At 50.7% G+C, this 16,855-nt stretch overlaps 2 protein-coding genes across 3 annotated transcripts; one reads left to right on the top strand and one right to left on the bottom strand.

Annotated features, from left to right (window-relative positions):
• Positions 1–172: 172 nt before the first annotated feature.
• Positions 173–6,639, top strand: pstpip2 (proline-serine-threonine phosphatase interacting protein 2). Of its 2 annotated transcripts, XM_047044671.1 has the most exons (14): positions 176–696; positions 1,443–1,543; positions 2,037–2,111; positions 2,493–2,527; positions 2,630–2,736; positions 2,969–3,031; positions 3,581–3,679; positions 4,779–4,824; positions 4,917–4,996; positions 5,076–5,174; positions 5,288–5,384; positions 5,804–5,888; positions 5,986–6,020; positions 6,103–6,639. In XM_047044671.1, exons 1-14 carry the CDS (start codon positions 664–666, stop codon positions 6,156–6,158), a joined length of 1,011 nt encoding a protein of 336 aa, XP_046900627.1. In that variant the 5' UTR covers positions 176–663; the 3' UTR covers positions 6,159–6,639. The 2 variants fall into 2 exon arrangements, with proteins under 2 accessions (XP_046900628.1, XP_046900627.1); XM_047044672.1 differs by lacking the exon at positions 2,969–3,031 and having other exon boundaries at positions 173–696.
• Positions 6,640–7,280: 641 nt separating this feature from the next.
• On the bottom strand, positions 7,281–16,770 carry dhx29 (DEAH (Asp-Glu-Ala-His) box polypeptide 29). The gene is made up of 27 exons (XM_047044667.1): positions 16,479–16,770; positions 16,188–16,261; positions 15,850–15,963; positions 15,623–15,752; positions 15,392–15,525; positions 15,101–15,253; positions 14,849–14,975; positions 14,448–14,624; positions 14,194–14,362; positions 13,948–14,068; positions 13,174–13,809; positions 12,847–12,990; positions 12,548–12,724; positions 12,258–12,398; positions 11,781–11,925; positions 11,548–11,668; positions 11,182–11,266; positions 10,997–11,085; positions 10,737–10,865; positions 10,507–10,582; positions 9,090–9,314; positions 8,830–8,966; positions 8,654–8,744; positions 8,239–8,529; positions 7,969–8,100; positions 7,764–7,860; positions 7,281–7,628 (listed from the first exon to the last, which is right to left on the bottom strand). The coding sequence occupies exons 1-27, from the start codon at positions 16,645–16,647 to the stop codon at positions 7,573–7,575; spliced, it is 4,140 nt and encodes a 1,379-aa protein (XP_046900623.1). The 5' UTR covers positions 16,648–16,770; the 3' UTR covers positions 7,281–7,572.
• Between the last annotated feature and the right edge of the window lie 85 nt (positions 16,771–16,855).

Raw genomic sequence — 16,855 nt, 5'->3', positions numbered from 1 at the left:
CAACAGAAAGAGATGTTACACCTCTCCATATCTTCTTGTTTTTCCACACTCAAACCACTAGGTGACAGCACATACAACCTAATCCTAATGCAAAGCCGTGGACCTTTCCCCGCTTGATAAGGGAAGTCATATTTTAAAAATATCTCACCACTTCATGTCCCATTATAAAGGGCTTAATAGAGGTAGAGGTAGTTATAATCTTTAATTAGTGACCAAGAAATGATTTAACCCAAACAAGAACCACGTGCGTCAAAACATCTGTATTTGACCTCTATGACCTGGTTCTTGGCGATCCCGACACTCAAATGATCAAAATTGACGTATGTCGCCATGCACAGTTGACTGGGGGAGCATGAGAGGACGGGAAAAATGAGGAGACAGGACTGTGCAGTGTGGATAGACGAAGGTCATTAAAGGACGTCGACTATGTCAACAGAAGTTTCTTTTGCTACAAATTCTTTGTGACCATGCGATTATGAAAGGTTTGCGTGAGAAGCGGAACACGCGAGCGTAAAAATCTTTATTTCACATGCGCAAGTCGTGGCGTCTCTCTCCCTCCCTTCGTGCGGGGCGGACTTTAACCAAACCAAGTTTCCTGCCCCGTAAACGCGCACCATCAGTCCTTCCTATCATTGCTGAGGAACTGACCTGATTTCGTTCACCATGAGAGACCTTCACTTTAAGGACAACTTTTGGGTAGGTGGTACATTGTTTAGTAGACTTTTGTTTGTTGTGCACAAAAACACACAGACACACACACACTCAGCGTGGGTAACTTGTTCATTTATATAAAATGAAGAGATTAGAGGGTGTGTCCTGTGTGTGTCTACTTGTTCACACTGTAAAGCTGGATTGTGACAGGGCTGGCTGTCCTACACCCATACACACCACCTATGAGCATGAGGGTTATTCTGGCAAGGGCGTAAGAGTGCCTGGAGGATCACTCTTTCATTTCAGGCTAATGTTCAGTGTCCATTTTCCCTGTAGGATTCTCTGTCTGTAGATGTAAATGTCATTGTGAAGGTAAATATCTGTGTAGATATCTATGTGAGTAGGTCAATCGATGCCCATATATTTCTCTATGTAAGTGCTTGTAAGGTAAGTGCTTGTAAGGCTTATGTAAGGTTTCTTTATGTAAAGATTTGTTTCTATGTAGATATCTCCTCTTTTAGAAATCTCTATAGAATCAGAATCAGAAAGGGGCTTAATCGCCTTGAAAGTTGGCACAGACAAGGAATTTACTCTGGCAAGAAGGTGCATACATTCAACATATAGGAATAGATCTTAAATAAGTGGTGTAAGTTTAAACAAGTCTTAAACTATACAAACGGAACCAAGTCTACCTAACTAATACTAACTAATACTAAGGGGAGAGGTATGTAAAATATGCAAGTGTTTCAGTGTGTAGAGATATGGTGTGTTACCCCTCCCTTTCATGTTAGAACCCAGAGCTGACCTGTACGGCAGGATACGATGCCATCATACAGCACCTCACCGACGGCAAGAGGACCTGCAGGGAGGTGGAAGACTTCATGAAAGCCAGGTGAGCTCCAAATGCTGCCGTGACCCGTGTAGACACGAGAGATGGCTGGAGGCCACTGGACCATTTCCATGTTTATCTATGTGCTCAATCGAACAGACAGACAGAGAGCCAGACAGCTATCCAACCAGACTTTGAGTTAGTTAGTCTTGAGGCTTTGTTGTGCCTTAGTCCAGTGAATGGTCCAGTCAGTTCTGCTGACTGGTAGCTGAAGAAATCAGGGTTAACAGTACAGGAAACTGCTGCTGTGTGTTCTGACTGTGACACTGTGTAAGCAGGACTTCACAACAAGTGTGAGAAGTGTGAGCTCCACTATTTCCTCGTTCTTAAACATGAAAGCGAAGTACTTTTCACATGACAAGATTTCACGTTCCACCATTAAACATGACAGTGTGCTCTGTGTTCAATCAATAAACCTTCTCCTTCGCGAGTTCATCAAATCGCTTCACCCGCAGTGTGTGTAAATAAGCTGTCAATATTTCTGTATGTGTTTCAGAGCAGCTATAGAGGAAAAGTATGCCAAAGAGCTGCTGGGTCTCTCCAAGAAAGTGTGTGGACACAACGAGATGAAGTAAGTTTGTTTGCATGGGTCTTCTTCTTTGTTCCTTCAGGCAACTCGTCTGGTATATTTGGCCATCTGATGTGTCGTGAAGGGGGTGTTTGTGGTGTGTTTCGGTCTCAAAAGCTCGGCAGCTGGCAAGACAGTGTAAATTCTTAACTGTGTTGGTGCTTGATGCCTTCCGCTCTGGAACGGAGTGGAGAGGAGGAGGGCTGTGGTCAGCAGGAACGACTCTGAAGTGCACAATGTGCCCTCAGTGTTTGATGCCTTAAGTACATGAGGGGGGGGGGGGGAGCACAACACCGACGAGGAAGCCCAGAGAAAGATGCTAGCTGACAGGAGGCTGCATGTGACAGGCCTGTGACGTCGCCATGTTTGTGTTTGTTTGCTCAGCACGCTGAAGAGATCCCTGGACATGTTCAAACTGCGTGAGTGTTTCCATTTCATGGATCAGGAGTAATTCTTGGTGGTTGCGTCAGCTAAGCGGTGAGGGGCACTTTCATCTTGGGTGTGTGTGTGTGTGTGTGTAGAAACAGAGCATGTGAGCCTGTCCCACCTCACTCTGGCCCAGACCATGCGGGAGGAGGCACGGAGGTTGGAGGACTTCCGGGAGAAGCAGAAGGAAGCAAGGAAGAAGGTAAACCTTGAAAAAGCAGGTCCCTACATGATCATTACGGTCACTATGTGCCTCCATCAGGTCAAATATAAGGTCATGGCTTTCACCGCTGATTGCCATAGACTCCACACTCTCTAGTTGGATGCCTCAGCTTGTTGCAAGCTCAGTGGTCATAGCCAAACCAACAGTCTGATGGTTGATGGTGACTTGGGTTTGACCTCCCAGCCGATGTGTTGGTGATGTGTGTTCTCAGGTGGAACAGCAGATGGATGCTTTTCACAAACAGAGGGCCACACAGTTCAAGAAGACCATGGAGGTGAGCTGCCAGCTCAGCCCGGCCACCTCTGTCAGCTTAAGCGCTGTTGGGTAGCAGGCTAAATTCCAATCATCTAGCAGCAGCCAGGCTAATTCTTGCCAGTCAGGCCGATCCTTGACAGGCTAGCTTCAGCCATGGGTTACTGGGCCGATTAGTGATCCTCCTGGGTCCTGGAGAGGCAAAAGGTCACTTTAACAGTGGAGGAAGTGAAAACGCACAGGGATGACTGTTTTAAAGCGGAAGTCAATGTTTCTGAGAGCAAACATGCCATTTGATATGAGCACTTTAATGAAAGGTCGAGCTTCCTAAGGCAAACCGCATTAGCATGTTTCAGACATGGTACCATGCAAACTGCCAGTTGACCATTAGATTTGTTCCAGTTGTAATGCTTTGCTGCAAGCAAGGTCAGCTGACATGAAAAGATATATAGTCAGACCATTGGATATCTCTTGAGACAATGTTTACTAGAAAGGGAGGCCTAGGAATTACCACTGAACTGCCCCCCTTTTCTGCTGACCCATTCCCCCCCCCAACCACCACCACCAACAGACAAAGAAGACCTATGAACAGAAGTGTCGAGACAGGGAGGAGGTGGAGCAGAACATGAACCGCAATGCAGGCACCACCAACACCAAGCTACTGGAGAAGGTACCGTAGCCTACAGCCACCTAGCAGCTAGAGAAGGTACCCTGGGTCCTAGTTGGCCCGAGCTGGTTAGGGGCTGGAATCACCTTCTGTGATGAGAGCTGTGCCAACACGTTTCCTAGGACAAGGGTTAGACATTTTCTTTCTTTCTTTGGTCTGAAGAAAGAATTTTGACTGGATAGAAAAGATACTTGGGTTCCAGGCTTAGATTTCTTATAGCGCGTGGTAGACTAGACCTAGCCTGGCTCTGCCCTCCTACGTACTTCCGCTCAATTTGGATTTCGCTTCTGTGCTAGGTCTGGGAGTTTGACTTTGAAGTCGGTTTTCAGAAACACATTTTTTGGGCGTGGCTGAGAACGATGACGTTAATGTCGTGCACTAGTTTGAGTAGTTCATTAATGGCGGCGGAGAAAGATACGAGCGAAGCTATTCTGCGGTTGTGGCAACACTGCCGAATATCCATAAGTTAAAGCCGGAGCAAGAACATTCCTTGCTGAGTTTTGTTGGTGGCCATGATGTTGTTGCCCTCCTCCCCACGGGGTTCGGGAAAAGTTTGGCTAAGGCGAACACTTGCGATTGGTTATGACAGATCAGAGTGGTTCTGGGCAGATCCAATAGTTTTAAACTTCAACAGAAGACCCGCCTTCAAGGAAGTTAACGCTTGTCAATGGAGTGATCCCAGACCCTCGGTACAAATGAAATGTACGAGGGTTTGGTTAGGACCAGGCTAGACTAGACCAGCCTATTCATATTTATTGTAGCTATCATGTGCTTCATGCCAACAATAAGTTCTGCTTATTGGGGTAAAGAGGAAGAGTAGACAGAGAGAGAGAAGGAGAGAGAGAGAGGGGGGGGGGAGGAAGGCGACCACGAGAGGCGAGACACGAAAGAGAGACAGAGAGAGAGAGAGAGAGAGAGAGAGAGAGGGGGGGGGGGGGGCGTGAGACACGAGAGGCGAGCCACGAGAAAGAGAGAGAAGAAAGACAGCGAGGTTCTCACTGGGGCTGAGATAGATATGAGAAGAGATGCATACCGAGAGCTTTGTGATTTATTTTATTTTTTATTGATTGATTGATGACCTGTTTGTGCTTGTCTGTTTCAGCTGTACACTAAAGCCCAGCACGCCAAACAGACAGCAGAAGAAGCCGGTGAGAGACTCCGGAACATCAGGCCATTTAGCCAGTCCAGAATGTTCTTGAGTGTGTTTCATCATTATGTTATTTCCTCTCTGGGCTGGTAGACAAGATGTACGTACAGAATGTGTTGGTGTTGGGGAAAATCCGAGAGGACTGGCAAACAGAGCATGCCAAGGCCTGTGAGGTAGGGGGTAAATGTGTGCGTTGCTGTGTGCTGGTTAAGTGGTGTATGTGAGAAGGTACAGAGATATGTGTCTGTGCAGATATTTGAGAAGCAAGAGGTGGAGAGGATCAGTACTCTGAGGAACATGGTTTGGACGCACCTGAACCATCTGTCCCAGCAATGTGTCACCAGCGACGAGGTACACACACAAACACACCAGTACATTCCCACTGCATTTCAATTTCAGTTTCTATTACTACAAGATATAGTGTACATAAGTGAAGCATGAACATAATACGTGTGTGTGTTTAGCTTTATGAGGAAGTGAGAAAGTCTCTGGAGCAGTGTGACATCCAGGAGGACATTGGACACTTCATCAACCTCCGCAGAACAGGGGACAAACCTCCAGGTAGTCTCTCTCTCTCTGCTCTCTCTAGAGATATAAACCTACAGGATCTCTCTCTCCTCTAGAGATATAAACCTCCAAGTAGTCTTTCTCTCTCTCTCTCTCTCTCTGCTCTCTCTAGAGATATAAACCTACAGGATCTCTCTCTCCTCTAGAGATATAAACCTCCAGGTAGTCTCTCTCTCTCTCTCTCTCTCTCTCTCTCTCTCTCTCTCTCTGCTCTCTCTAGAGATATAAACCTACAGGATCTCTCTCTACTCGAGAGATATAAACCTCCAGGTAGTCTCTTATTGTTGCTTTCTCCTCTACAGACACAAAACTCCAGGTGCTCTTTCTCTTCATGTTTCCACTACAGAGATGCACCGCTCAAATACTCTCAACTTCTCTATCTTGTTTGTCTAACCATAACAATGTTCCCCCAGCTCCTGTCCTCTATGAGAACTTCTATAGCGGGCAGAGATCCACAGGCCCATGCCCCTCCCCCAGACAGCCTCCTCCAATCATCAGGTGGGTGACATAGGAAAAGGAAGTAAAAGAAGACAGAATCTGATGTCATGTTTGAGTTGTCTGAACTTCTGGGTGTGTCTGGCTTGTGTTTGTGCAGGAAGGGACCTTTGCCTGATCCTTTGAACAATACTGGTAAGTTTACATTATAATTGGTCTACATGTTTCCATGACAATGCCATAGTCCACCTTATAACAGAATGTTTCTGTCCTCTAGGGGATGTGGTCTACGCCACAGTCCAGGAACCAGGATACAGCCTGCTACATCACTAGTACACACACGCGTGCAGACACTGATACATGCACACACACACATGCTTGCACACACATACCTGCACACTGGTTCCCATTCCCCAACAGTCATGAATTAAGTCACCCTGAACTAGACACAGAGCATAGAAAAAATAGACTTGCCCATGGTTGAGCTTGTCCTTATGACTGTGTTTAAACAGTCCAAGAGGTGTTAGTGGGGATACAGACTGTGTGTGTGTGTGTGTGTGTGTGTGTGTGTGTGTAAACATAATCACATCAACAGTTCTGTAGAAGAAACACCCATAAACATTCCTTCTAACAAGTCTGTGATCAGTAACTGATCCAAGGTCACCAGGAGGTTTTCTACCCGGTCTTTTATTGAGCTTAATTTTGTTCCAGGAACTGTGATGCATTCAGGGTTAGAGCTACACAGCTATACTATGATGCGTCATACAGATGGAATGTCTATTTATTTTGTAATAAAAATATGGTTGAATATGTATTTTTGTTGTGGCTTCATTTGTATATCCTGTGTTCCCTTCACAATTGGAATGAAGTGAGACCTTGTACTTCTGCTGTGTCATCTTGTTATCTGTTCTGGGGGGGGGGGGGGTCGAGCCAGCTCTCCTCCTATTCAGTGTTTACTTACTATTTCGTGTTTGGTGGCATGCAGCAGGCATGACTGGCATTGTGTTACCCGGGGCTGTCATCAACTACCGTTAGTTTGAGTGATTAGGACTTTCTTCTGCAGCGAAGTGTGTGGTCTCAACACACACTCCCTTACACACACAAAATGTCAGCATTCTACCATCATTCTATCAGCCACAAATACACACACAAACAGTACAACACTGTCACACTGTCTCACCTTTTCCAACACATTCAATACACAGACAAAGTGTACACAGGAAGTTACAAAGACCATTTCTCAACCATGAAGCTTTCCATGACAGACGCTTGTGGTTACTACATCAGCTTCTGACGGAATGACGACCGTGGTCAGGGAGGTCCGATGTGGACACAGAACTGACTCAGAGGAATGTAAAACATGCCCATGGACCGTACTGAATAAAGCTGTTCCAGAACCTGATTGAGGCCCAGCAACTGTAGGTACATGTTCAGTGAACAAGAAAGGAAGCTGCATTTGTAATCAAAACCGTTTTATTTTCCTCCAAGGCTCCAACAATATTCAGCATAAGAACAAGCCAGTCAGCCTTGTTCTCTGTGACCTGTCTGGATCTATGTATCTGGCAGCCTCGGTGAACGGAATATCCCAAACACATCTGTTCTGTTGTCAGTTCTTAAGGTCCATTTCATTATCTGTCTGTCCACCTCCAGTCAGCTAGCGTGCAACTAGCCAGCCCCGAGGCCTCAAACTACGCCGACGTGTTCAGGCATGGGTCCGAGTCTCCATAGCAACAGTCCCTCCAAGTGGTCAATTGACATTCTCCTTTTTGATCAAATCTATGATCAACTGGATGGTTTTCTCATCTGAAAGTGATACAGAAAGAAATCTGTTGAGCCATAACGTATGTGCTAGACGAGACAAAGGCAGATGAGGAACCAGAAAGAGAAGGACCAGAAAGTAGGAAGGGACAGAAATAAAAGGGGATTGAGGTTATTTACCTTCCAAGTTCATCTTTGGGTTCTCTAGCTTCCTCTCCAGCAGGGAGTCCATCAGCTTCCTCAGGTGTTTGAAGATCACCCCTATCCTCACTGGAGCCTAACACACGACAACATCCTCATCATGTTCAAGAGCTCCAATCTGTCCTCCCTCCCTCCCTTCCATCCACCCCTGCCCAATCCACGAAGCAGTGACCCTCTGACCAACCTGGAAGTGAATCCAGCCGTCCAATGAGATGAGGCGCTCTCGGTGCTGCACGTCGATGTCACCGCCAAACAGCAGCATGGGGAAGGGAGAGATCAGGGTGGTGTCTCTGAGGTAGATCCTGGAATACTTCACCTGCAACGCGCACACACACACACACACACACACGGGAGGGAGAGGAGATAACAGGGGTCTCTCAGGTATGTCCAAAGACACCGGAATGGTCGGTCGCTTTAACATCGGAAAGCCCTCCTCTCTCAAACCAACGCCCACCTTCTCCTGGTAGAGCAGCCAGCCGTGCGTGTGCAGGTGTCTGTTGACGGAGGAGGGGTGGACCTGTGCCCGGCCCTGGGGGGTCTCGGCGGTGCACACCACCCTCTCCAGCACGTCCACGGCGGGCGTGACCAGCACCCGGCCCACGCTGTCGTACAGGCCGGCCGTCACCACCGCCTTCAGCAGGCTTATCTGCTGCTGCCCTGGAGGGCCCTGGGCGGGGGAGGGCCTGGAGCGGGAGCTGCTGAACCCAGCCTGCTCCATCATCCTCATCAGCTCCTGCTTCACATCCTGGACCAGACAGACACGGGTCACAACCGGTCCCACCCCCGCCCCCCCCTCCACTGTGGCCTCGCGCCACGACACCAGCACCGGCGGCGATCGAAAACCAACGGCTCTTTAACGGCGATCGTACCTCGATGGTGAGGAGCGCGGTGCGATTCAGGAAGTGTTTCCTGCAGTAGGTCGTCTCTGCTCTGGACCCCTCGGCACGGGAGCTCTTCCACCTGCAGAACAACACACAAGCTCAGAGACCCTCAGAGACCCTCGGGGAACCAGAGAGGTCTATCGGGAACAGTAATGGACTGGTACCCCAAGTAGGCGATGTAGATTGTCAGGTGATCCGAGTTGGCCAATGAGAGGGCAGCTTTAGCCAGGTTGGCTTCCTCTTTCCTGTTCATAGGTGTGGAAAATGGAGACTTCTCTGAGATAGCTGCTGCAATAGTCGCCTTTGAAGAACACACACACACACAGTCAGTAAGTAAAAACATAATCACATTCACCAATCTTACATCTTACCAGTACGCGTACCAGATGGTGCTGTACCAGTAATGTCCTACAGGAGAACTCACTATGGGATCCAGACAGCCCAGGATGGCGCCGAAGATGAGCATCTTTCCGATCTTGACGTTGACAGGCAGCGTGGCGAGGTGGTGCCCCAGGGGGGTGAGGGTGTGTGTGTCAGGGTGGCATGCCCCGATCTTGCGCAGCAGACTCAGGGCGTTGCTGACAGACTGGGGCTGGGGGGGGTCCAGCGCCCGTGACAGGAACACCTCGGGGGACCCGTACGCACATTTCTGAAGGGAGGGAGATAGCTGGTGAGGGGGAAGGGGGGATGTATGTGGGTGTGTGTGTGAGAGAGAGAGTGCGCCTGTTTATGTGTGTGTGTGTGCATGTGTTTGTGTCTGTGTTTATGTGCCTGTGTTTATGTGTCTGTGTTTGTGAGAGCGTGTGTGTGACTGCATGTGTGACTGTGTTTGTGTGAGTGTGTGTGTGTGAGAGCATGTGTGTGTATACCACAGATTAGTAACCACCCATTATGACTAGACAGGGTGGTGCACAGGGCGGGGGTCAGACTGAGGTAGACGAGTGAGCGTCGGTAGTATGTGAGCGAATCGTTATGTGTGTGTGAGAGTTAGTGTTTGTGAGTGTGTGTTTGTTTGATGGGTGTGAGTGTGGGTTAAGTCATGTTATGGTGAGTTGCAGGCGAGTGTATGACGCATATTGAGCAATATCTACTGAGGAAACCAGAAGGCAGTGTTTCCCACACATAGACTAACGGTGTGCCACAGAATCAACACTGGCCGCCACATTTCCACATTTCATTATAAAACATGTTTAATGCTATTTAAAACATGCAGCGTATTCCCTGCTCTCCTTTCCTTTCCCTGCTCTCCCTCCGTCTCTCTGTCACTCACGCGTCTCTCTCTCTCACACTCACAAACACCACACACACACACACACAGTCACAGCGTCAGCACACTTTAGCAACGACGTAGATCCGCCGTTCTAGTAAGACATACAGCGATCAGACTACGAACATGTCTTAATCTGCTAGACAAGTGGGTTCCCCTTCGTTCTTATGGTGAGCACTCTCACAAGCCCTACTTGCGCGGCGTCATGGAGCCGACCAGCTAAATAGTTATTTAGCACTAACGTTGCTACCTGCATATATGCAGAAATTGTTAACAATATTTTAAGGCTTCGACCATTGCTGCTCAAGCAGGAAGACAGGGTCAGGGAGAGAAAGAGATAGATTTGTTAGGCATTGAAGAAAGAATAGGAGAGCAGGACAGCATCCAACATGCTGCTGTGAGAGAGCCGGCTGAAGCAACAGGTGAGGTGGGCAAACAGATGTAGAAACAGGCAGGTAAGAAAGCAGGTCTCAGGACAAGGGAAATCATGTGAAGGTGTGAATCATTTTTTTATGAATATTTAATATTATAAAGTTCAGAGTAACAAATTATTAACAAAGGAATTATTTTGTACCATGATGTGTAGACACAGTTCTTCCAGCGGTACCCTCAGTATCTCTGGTATAGAGTAATCCATGAACGCCTGGAACCTGAGAGAGAGAGATAAAGAGAGAGAGAGAGATAAAGAGAGAGAGTGAGAGGGAGGGAGAGAGAGGAGATGGGGAGGTAGGGTTGCAGGTATGAGACATGTTCAGGGTCTCACACCCACACACTACATGTTGCCAGCAGACAGACTCTCCACACCTGAACTTGGGGTAAAGTCTGAAGCAGAAGCCGCTGCGTACGCGCCCCGCCCTGCCCTGCCTCTGGAGGGCGCTGGCCTTCGAAACGAACGTCTCCACGAGAGAACTCATCTGACTGCTCTCATGGTACCTGGAGAACCGCAGAGGTTAAGCAGGATGGAACCAGACCAGTCCAGGCCCGGGCTCTGTAAGTATTCACTATCCCATGAAGAATATGTATGAATATGGAACTCATAAACTGTGTATGTATGTTGTTCCTACTTGTTTTCCTTGGTCTTTCCTGTGTCAATGACAAAAAGCACGTCGGGGATGGTGACGCCTGTCTCAGCTATATTTGTTGACAGCACAATCTGGAACACAGTCCAAAACAGAAACTCACGTTGACATTTCAAGTCTCCCTGAGCAGTTGGAAGTGCGGCCGTGTGCGGCGCCCAGAGCCGCTGTACCTTTCTGACGCCAGCGGGGGGCACTGTGAAAGCAGCAGCCTGGTCCTTGGATGACAGAGTTGAGTGCAGCGCCACCAGCTTGTACCTGAGGAGGGCAGCAGAGAGACACACCCAACCCTCATCACAACATCTTCTTCTGGGGTTGTCTGTGAAAACACACACCTCTGGGGGGGGGGGGGGAGACAGGTGGAGAGAGAGAGAGAGAGACAGAGAGAGAGACAGAGAGAGAGAGAGAGAGAGAGAGAGAGAGAGAGAGAGAGAGAGAGAGAGAGAAAGAGAGAGAGAGAGAAAGAAAGACATGGGAGAGAGGAAGGAAGGAGGGACATGAAAAAGAGGGAGACAGCGGAGTGGAGATGTGTTGGGTACCTGTCTTTGGAGCGGAACCTCTTGTCTGAGCTGAGCAGGTCGTACAGCTGCTGGATGTGAGCCAGGCCCGGCAGGAACACCAGCACGGCCCCATCCAGCACTGCAAACTGGGGGGACTTATCTAACAAACAATCCAGCACACAAACATCGTCAGAGCTGTCCGGGCCTCCGACCACCGGACCACGCCATTAAGGTGTTGCTGTAGCAACGGCAGAGTGACAGGTATGTGTTACCCAGGTACTCCAGCAGGTCCAAAACCAGGTCCATGTTGATCTTGTTGGGGTTCATGTACTGGAGCGCGTGCCGGGTCCGACCGCTGAAGTGGTCCAAGTCTGGACCCAAGTCCCAGCCCGAGCCCGAGTCCTTCACAATGAACTCCTGCAGAACACGCACACACACACAGGCAGGTATGAGACGCATGCTGGAGAGGAGCTGGACACAGAGTTGGTACAGACGAAGGGGGAGACAGGAAGGAGAGCAAGACTAATGCTGCTGGATTATTATGGTGCCAGATCCTCTTCTTCCTGTTCATCATTCATGATCTGAAGAATGAAGCAGGAGCAGAGAGGAGCCACTACTACCGTAGTCTTGCCTCGCTGGAACTCACATCATGACAGGCACGGTAAGAAGGATTGGAAGGATGAGGAGGAAGGAGGGGAGGAAGGAGGAGAGGAAAGCAGATGGAGGAGGATGTTCATGTGGTCCCCTACCTGGTGCTGCTGGCTCTTGCCCCCCCTCAGGGTGACGGCCAGACTGACCTCCTCCTCCTCCTCCAGGATCTTCTGGCTGTACTCAGAATCCTGTTCTAGAACATAGCCAGTCTCCTCCACAATGTCCTCCAGATGGAACACCTGCAGACCCACACACACACACACTTAACCATCACATACAACCTACAGCAGCCTGTAGAAGCATTCATTCATTTCGATGTATTTAGGGTTCATTCAGTCACTTCCTCTTTATGCAGTCATCTCCGGTTCACTCAGTCATCTGGCCTCACCTCCACAGGGAAAGTTCTCCCAGGGATGGTGACCACCGGGCAGTGGTTGAAGTAGGCCGAGAACTTGTCACACTGGACCGTGGCGCTCATGAGGACCAGGTGCAGGTCAGAGCGCCGCTGCACCACGTCCTTCAGGATGGTCAGCAGGAAGTCAGACTGGACGCTGCGCTCATGGACCTGGGCGGGGGGGGGGGGGGGGGAGTGGGTTTGGTTCCACCTCTTCTAGTGCCAAGCAATCACGTGTGTGTGTGTCAGAGTGTGTGTGTGTGTCATTAGAGTGTGTGTGTGTGTTCTCCCACCTCGTCGACGATGATGTGTGTGAGAGAGCTGAGCAGTGGGTCGTGCTGCAGTTTGCGGAGCAGGACCCCGGTGGTACAGTACAGCAGGCGGGTCCAGTCCCCCGCTCGGTTCTCCATCCGAATCTGGTACCCACACAGGGACGACTGCAACCACAACAGGATATGACATCACATACCGTAGCATACCATCACCATCAGGATATCATAGCACGATAAAGTACGGTATTCTACATCCTTCCGGCCTGCCCTCCCTCCACCTAGACCCCAGCCCTACTCCCCCCCAGATCAGGAACCTGCCCCCTTCCCCCCTCCCCCCCCGACTCAGACCTTGGCCCCGGGCCCGTCGTCGCTCCCCAGCTCCTGTGCCACCCTGCTGGCCAGGCTCATGGCGGAGATCCTGCGCGGCTGGGTCACCACGATGTTGCAGTGCTGCGCCGCAGCGCCCGCCGTCAGCAGCTCCTCCAGGATGAACTGGGGAATCTGGGTGCTCTTCCCACTGCCCGTCTCCCCCGACACCACCACCACACGGTGGCGCTGCAGGGCGTCCAGCAAGCGGCCCCGGTGCTGGACCACGGGAAGCTGCTCGCGCTCAGCCTGCAGGCGGCGCCAGAGGGCGGAGCCGCGCGATTTCAGAAGGAGGAGCTTGGAGGCCTCGGCTCTGCCCCCTTCCCTGAGGGACTTCCTCTCCTTCTCCTCCTCTTCCTCTTCCGCGGTAGCCAGGCTCTCCCAGGAGTCCTCCGGCTCGCCCTGGGCCTCGGCCTGCGTCGGGCTCCCGGCCTCCTGCCCCGGCCCTGAGGCCTGCTGCAGGCTCTGCTGCTGTTTGAGGCGAGTCAGCAGGCGGGCGATGAACTGGTCACGGGGCTTGTTGGCCGCCGTGCGGCTCTGCTCCTCCTCGCGCTGCTCGCCGTCGCTCCACTCTAGCCACACCTCCCTGTACGTAGGGGGGAGGAGCTGGTGCACCGACTGGGGGAAGGGGGAGAGAGGGGAGAGTAGGCGGAGATTACAATGAAAAGAAATTCGGTTCAAAGACGGGTAGGCGTTCGTCTTGGAAGCTGCACAGCCCCCTCCCCCCCTGTGATACAGACAGTATACTGCACACACCTGTCCCTTGACCAGGTTGTAGAGAGCCAGAGTGGCAGCCAGGTGTTGAGCCTGCATGCTGTCCTCTGTCAGGATGGTGGGACACACCTCCAACACATCCTCCAGCCTCTGGACACGAACCCTGGAACACACACACACACACACACACACACACACACACACACACACACGGGTCCTTACTGCAGACCAGTACACAACACACTCCCGACACACAAGACACACTCGCTCCGACACACACACCCTTACCTGCTGCGCCAGTATCTCCCAGCAGGAACCTTCTGGAAAGAGGGAGCGGGGCTCTTGGGCAGGTTCTTCCTCACCCAGTCGATCAGGAACTGTTTAGGAGACTTCCCCGTCCAGCTGCGAGCCGTGTAGTCAAGGTTGCGGATGTCCTTGGGCTCGTTCTTCTTCACTGCTGGAGAACACACGCGCACACAAACATTAGACTGACAGAGACCATGTATAGATGCTACAGTAAAGTTACCATGTCCGGTTGGTACCTTTCTCTGCTGGAGGGGGCATGTCTTTCTGCTCAAACAGGCTGAAGAGGCCGTCCTTGCTCTCGGGGGCCGGGGCCTGGGCTGGGGCCGGGGCTGGGGGCTTCCTGTCCTCGCGGGGCGTGTCCACCACCTTCAGGGCCGGGTTGAACATGGGGTGGGACTCCAGGGGCTTCATCTCTGAGATACGGACACATCGGTTACATCTGCTATGACAGCACAGTCGATATGGGCATAGCTTTATCGTAAGGCGTTTGATGGCAGATCAAGAGGTCACACGATGGAACCTCAGCCCCGTGTACCCCCCGATGTATTTATGTAGGTGTGATCCTGATTATATGTGTGTGTATTTACAGTGTTCCTGTGAGAGCGAGTGTGTGTGTGCGTGGGCACGTGTGTGCTACCTTGCTGTATGACCCTAATGCGGTCCTGAGCAGTCCTCTGGCCTGCCTTGTCTCTCTTGCTCTTGGCAGCTGAAGCCATCTCCCTCGCATCATACAGCTGGGCCGTCAGGAGCAGGTACCTGTCATTCTACACAGCCCAGTCACACCAACGTCACGGCAACACATTGACACCCCCAAATTCACCTCTCGCATCATTTCAAGAGGATGCCGGAATGTTAAGTGACATAACAGGTTCACGTCATCAGGGGTTACCGGGTCAAACTTCTGGTCCAGTTCGGGGTTCCTTGCTGCCTTTCCTCTCCCTTCCTCCTCCTCCTCTTCCTCCTCCTCCTCGTCTTCACTGGCCTGTTCAGCATACCTCAGGATCCACTCCTTCATACTGGCCCCCTCGTCCTTCTCTGACACCTGGAGCCATGGAAACACGTATGGGTACTGACCTTCTAACCCCGTATACTGAACTGAAGTCCTACTGTACAGTACACTACTGTAGGTGCAGGACCTCTGCTGAGGTCCAGAACCAGACCTCCCTATTGGTCTACCTACCTTGGCCAGCTCCTTCAGGGGCTCCTTGGGAGCCTGAGGCACGGGGGTCTGGGTCTGCTGAGGAGGCTGGAACCGGGCCTTGGTCCTGTGGTTCTCCTCCTGCATCCGCTGGCTGAAGCCCTCTGGGAGCTCCTCTGGGTGTATTGGGAGGGGAGGGGGCAGACTCTGTGAGATCAGTTATGGTACAATGTGGAATCATAGCTAGCTCTAACCATAGGTCATGTACTCTACCATCTTTAAGGTTCAGGCATAGCCAGTCAAGTGCTGAATGCAGATCCCCTCCATACAGCACGCTGCTCTTCATGGCCTCCTCGATGTGATCGGTCTTGAAGCTGAACTTCTGCAGCGCAGTGTACAGATCCTGCCGGGCACAACCAGAGAAGCGACGTCTCACACTGCAGTCCCATCGTAAGAGGGAACCGTGATCTGCGTATGTGAATTGGTGCCGTCTCAGTTACCAGGAGCTTCTTGTTGGTGAGCCGTCCTGACACGGCACCCTGGTCTCCATTCTCCTGCCTGAACTCGTTGATCAGCTTGATGATCTTCTTCTCCAGATCCGGCTGAATGACAACCTGGTGTTCCACGCAAACAGCACAGCATGAATGTGCGGGTGATTATGGTGTTGTGACAGTTATCATTCGAGTTGTGCAGTTATAACAGGGTTGTGCACGTATAGAGCTGTGCAGTTATGGTGTCATGAAGTTATGGTGTCTGTTTTAGGTTGCTTCAAATGAAACACACGCCATACGAAAGGGCACCTGTCTGTTTAGCGATCTGAACCTGCACAATGACTTACTTTGAGAATGGACTTGTCCGAAACTCCCCCCGTGTCAACATGCGCTGTGTTGGTGAGACTGTAGGTCTTAGGACCTGGCAGAACGGAGAGAAACATTGTTTCATGTCAGTTCAAGTCTGTGGTCCTCCACAGGGCAGTGAGTTAGGCTAAACAGTTAGCTCAGCGGCTACGGGACACTTACTGAAACTTCTCCCAAACACAGCTGCAGTGCGGACACAGTCAAGTACTAGAAAGACGCCACCATGTAAATGCACAGAGGACCACTGGCAATGGTCTCTTGCGATCTCATACCTTTGGGTTTGTTGTTGTCTTTCACTGTGGCTTTAGCAGGATTCGGCTTCTGTGGCAGTTTTCTCCCGGCGGAGGGGTCTGCCACGCCGTTTCCAGTTGCAGCAACGTTGCCCGCTGCCGCCGGTGGAACCGGAGGGACCCCCGCTGCTTTCTTCTTTTTTCCACCCATTAAGATACGGTGCAAATACGGATCTAATGATCAATTTAACGGAAAACACATCAGTCGCTTTGGATGAAAGGCAACACACGTCAGTATGAGTTTGTAAATTGATCCTCAGTAGTTGCCGTAACGGAAGTGGTTCTCGGTTTGACGGATGAAGCTTTTTGGGTTGCCAGATACTTTATTATTTAACTTGTTTTTAGCCCAGTTGTTAGAT

This window comes from Hypomesus transpacificus, chromosome 22 (genome assembly GCF_021917145.1).
Source record: "Hypomesus transpacificus isolate Combined female chromosome 22, fHypTra1, whole genome shotgun sequence".
Classification (NCBI taxonomy): Eukaryota; Metazoa; Chordata; class Actinopteri; order Osmeriformes; family Osmeridae; genus Hypomesus; species Hypomesus transpacificus.
The sequence above is the reverse complement of the archived record's forward strand: the minus strand, read 5'-3'. Positions and strand labels throughout refer to the sequence as shown.

Coding starts and splice junctions, on each gene's coding strand:
- pstpip2 (XM_047044671.1), top strand. CDS start 664: ATGAGAGACCTTCACTTTAAGGACAACTTTTGG. Junction 3,680..4,778: donor ACACCAAGCTACTGGAGAAG/GTACCGTAGCCT, acceptor TGTCTGTTTCAG/CTGTACACTAAAGCCCAGCA. Junction 5,889..5,985: donor CAGCCTCCTCCAATCATCAG/GTGGGTGACATA, acceptor GTGTTTGTGCAG/GAAGGGACCTTTGCCTGATC.
- dhx29 (XM_047044667.1), bottom strand. CDS start 16,647: ATGGGTGGAAAAAAGAAGAAAGCAGCGGGGGTCCCTCCGGTTCCACCG. Junction 15,964..16,187: donor CGGACAAGTCCATTCTCAAA/GTAAGTCATTGT, acceptor GTGGAACACCAG/GTTGTCATTCAGCCGGATCT. Junction 14,363..14,447: donor GCCCCCTCCAGCAGAGAAAG/GTACCAACCGGA, acceptor TGTGTTCTCCAG/CAGTGAAGAAGAACGAGCCC.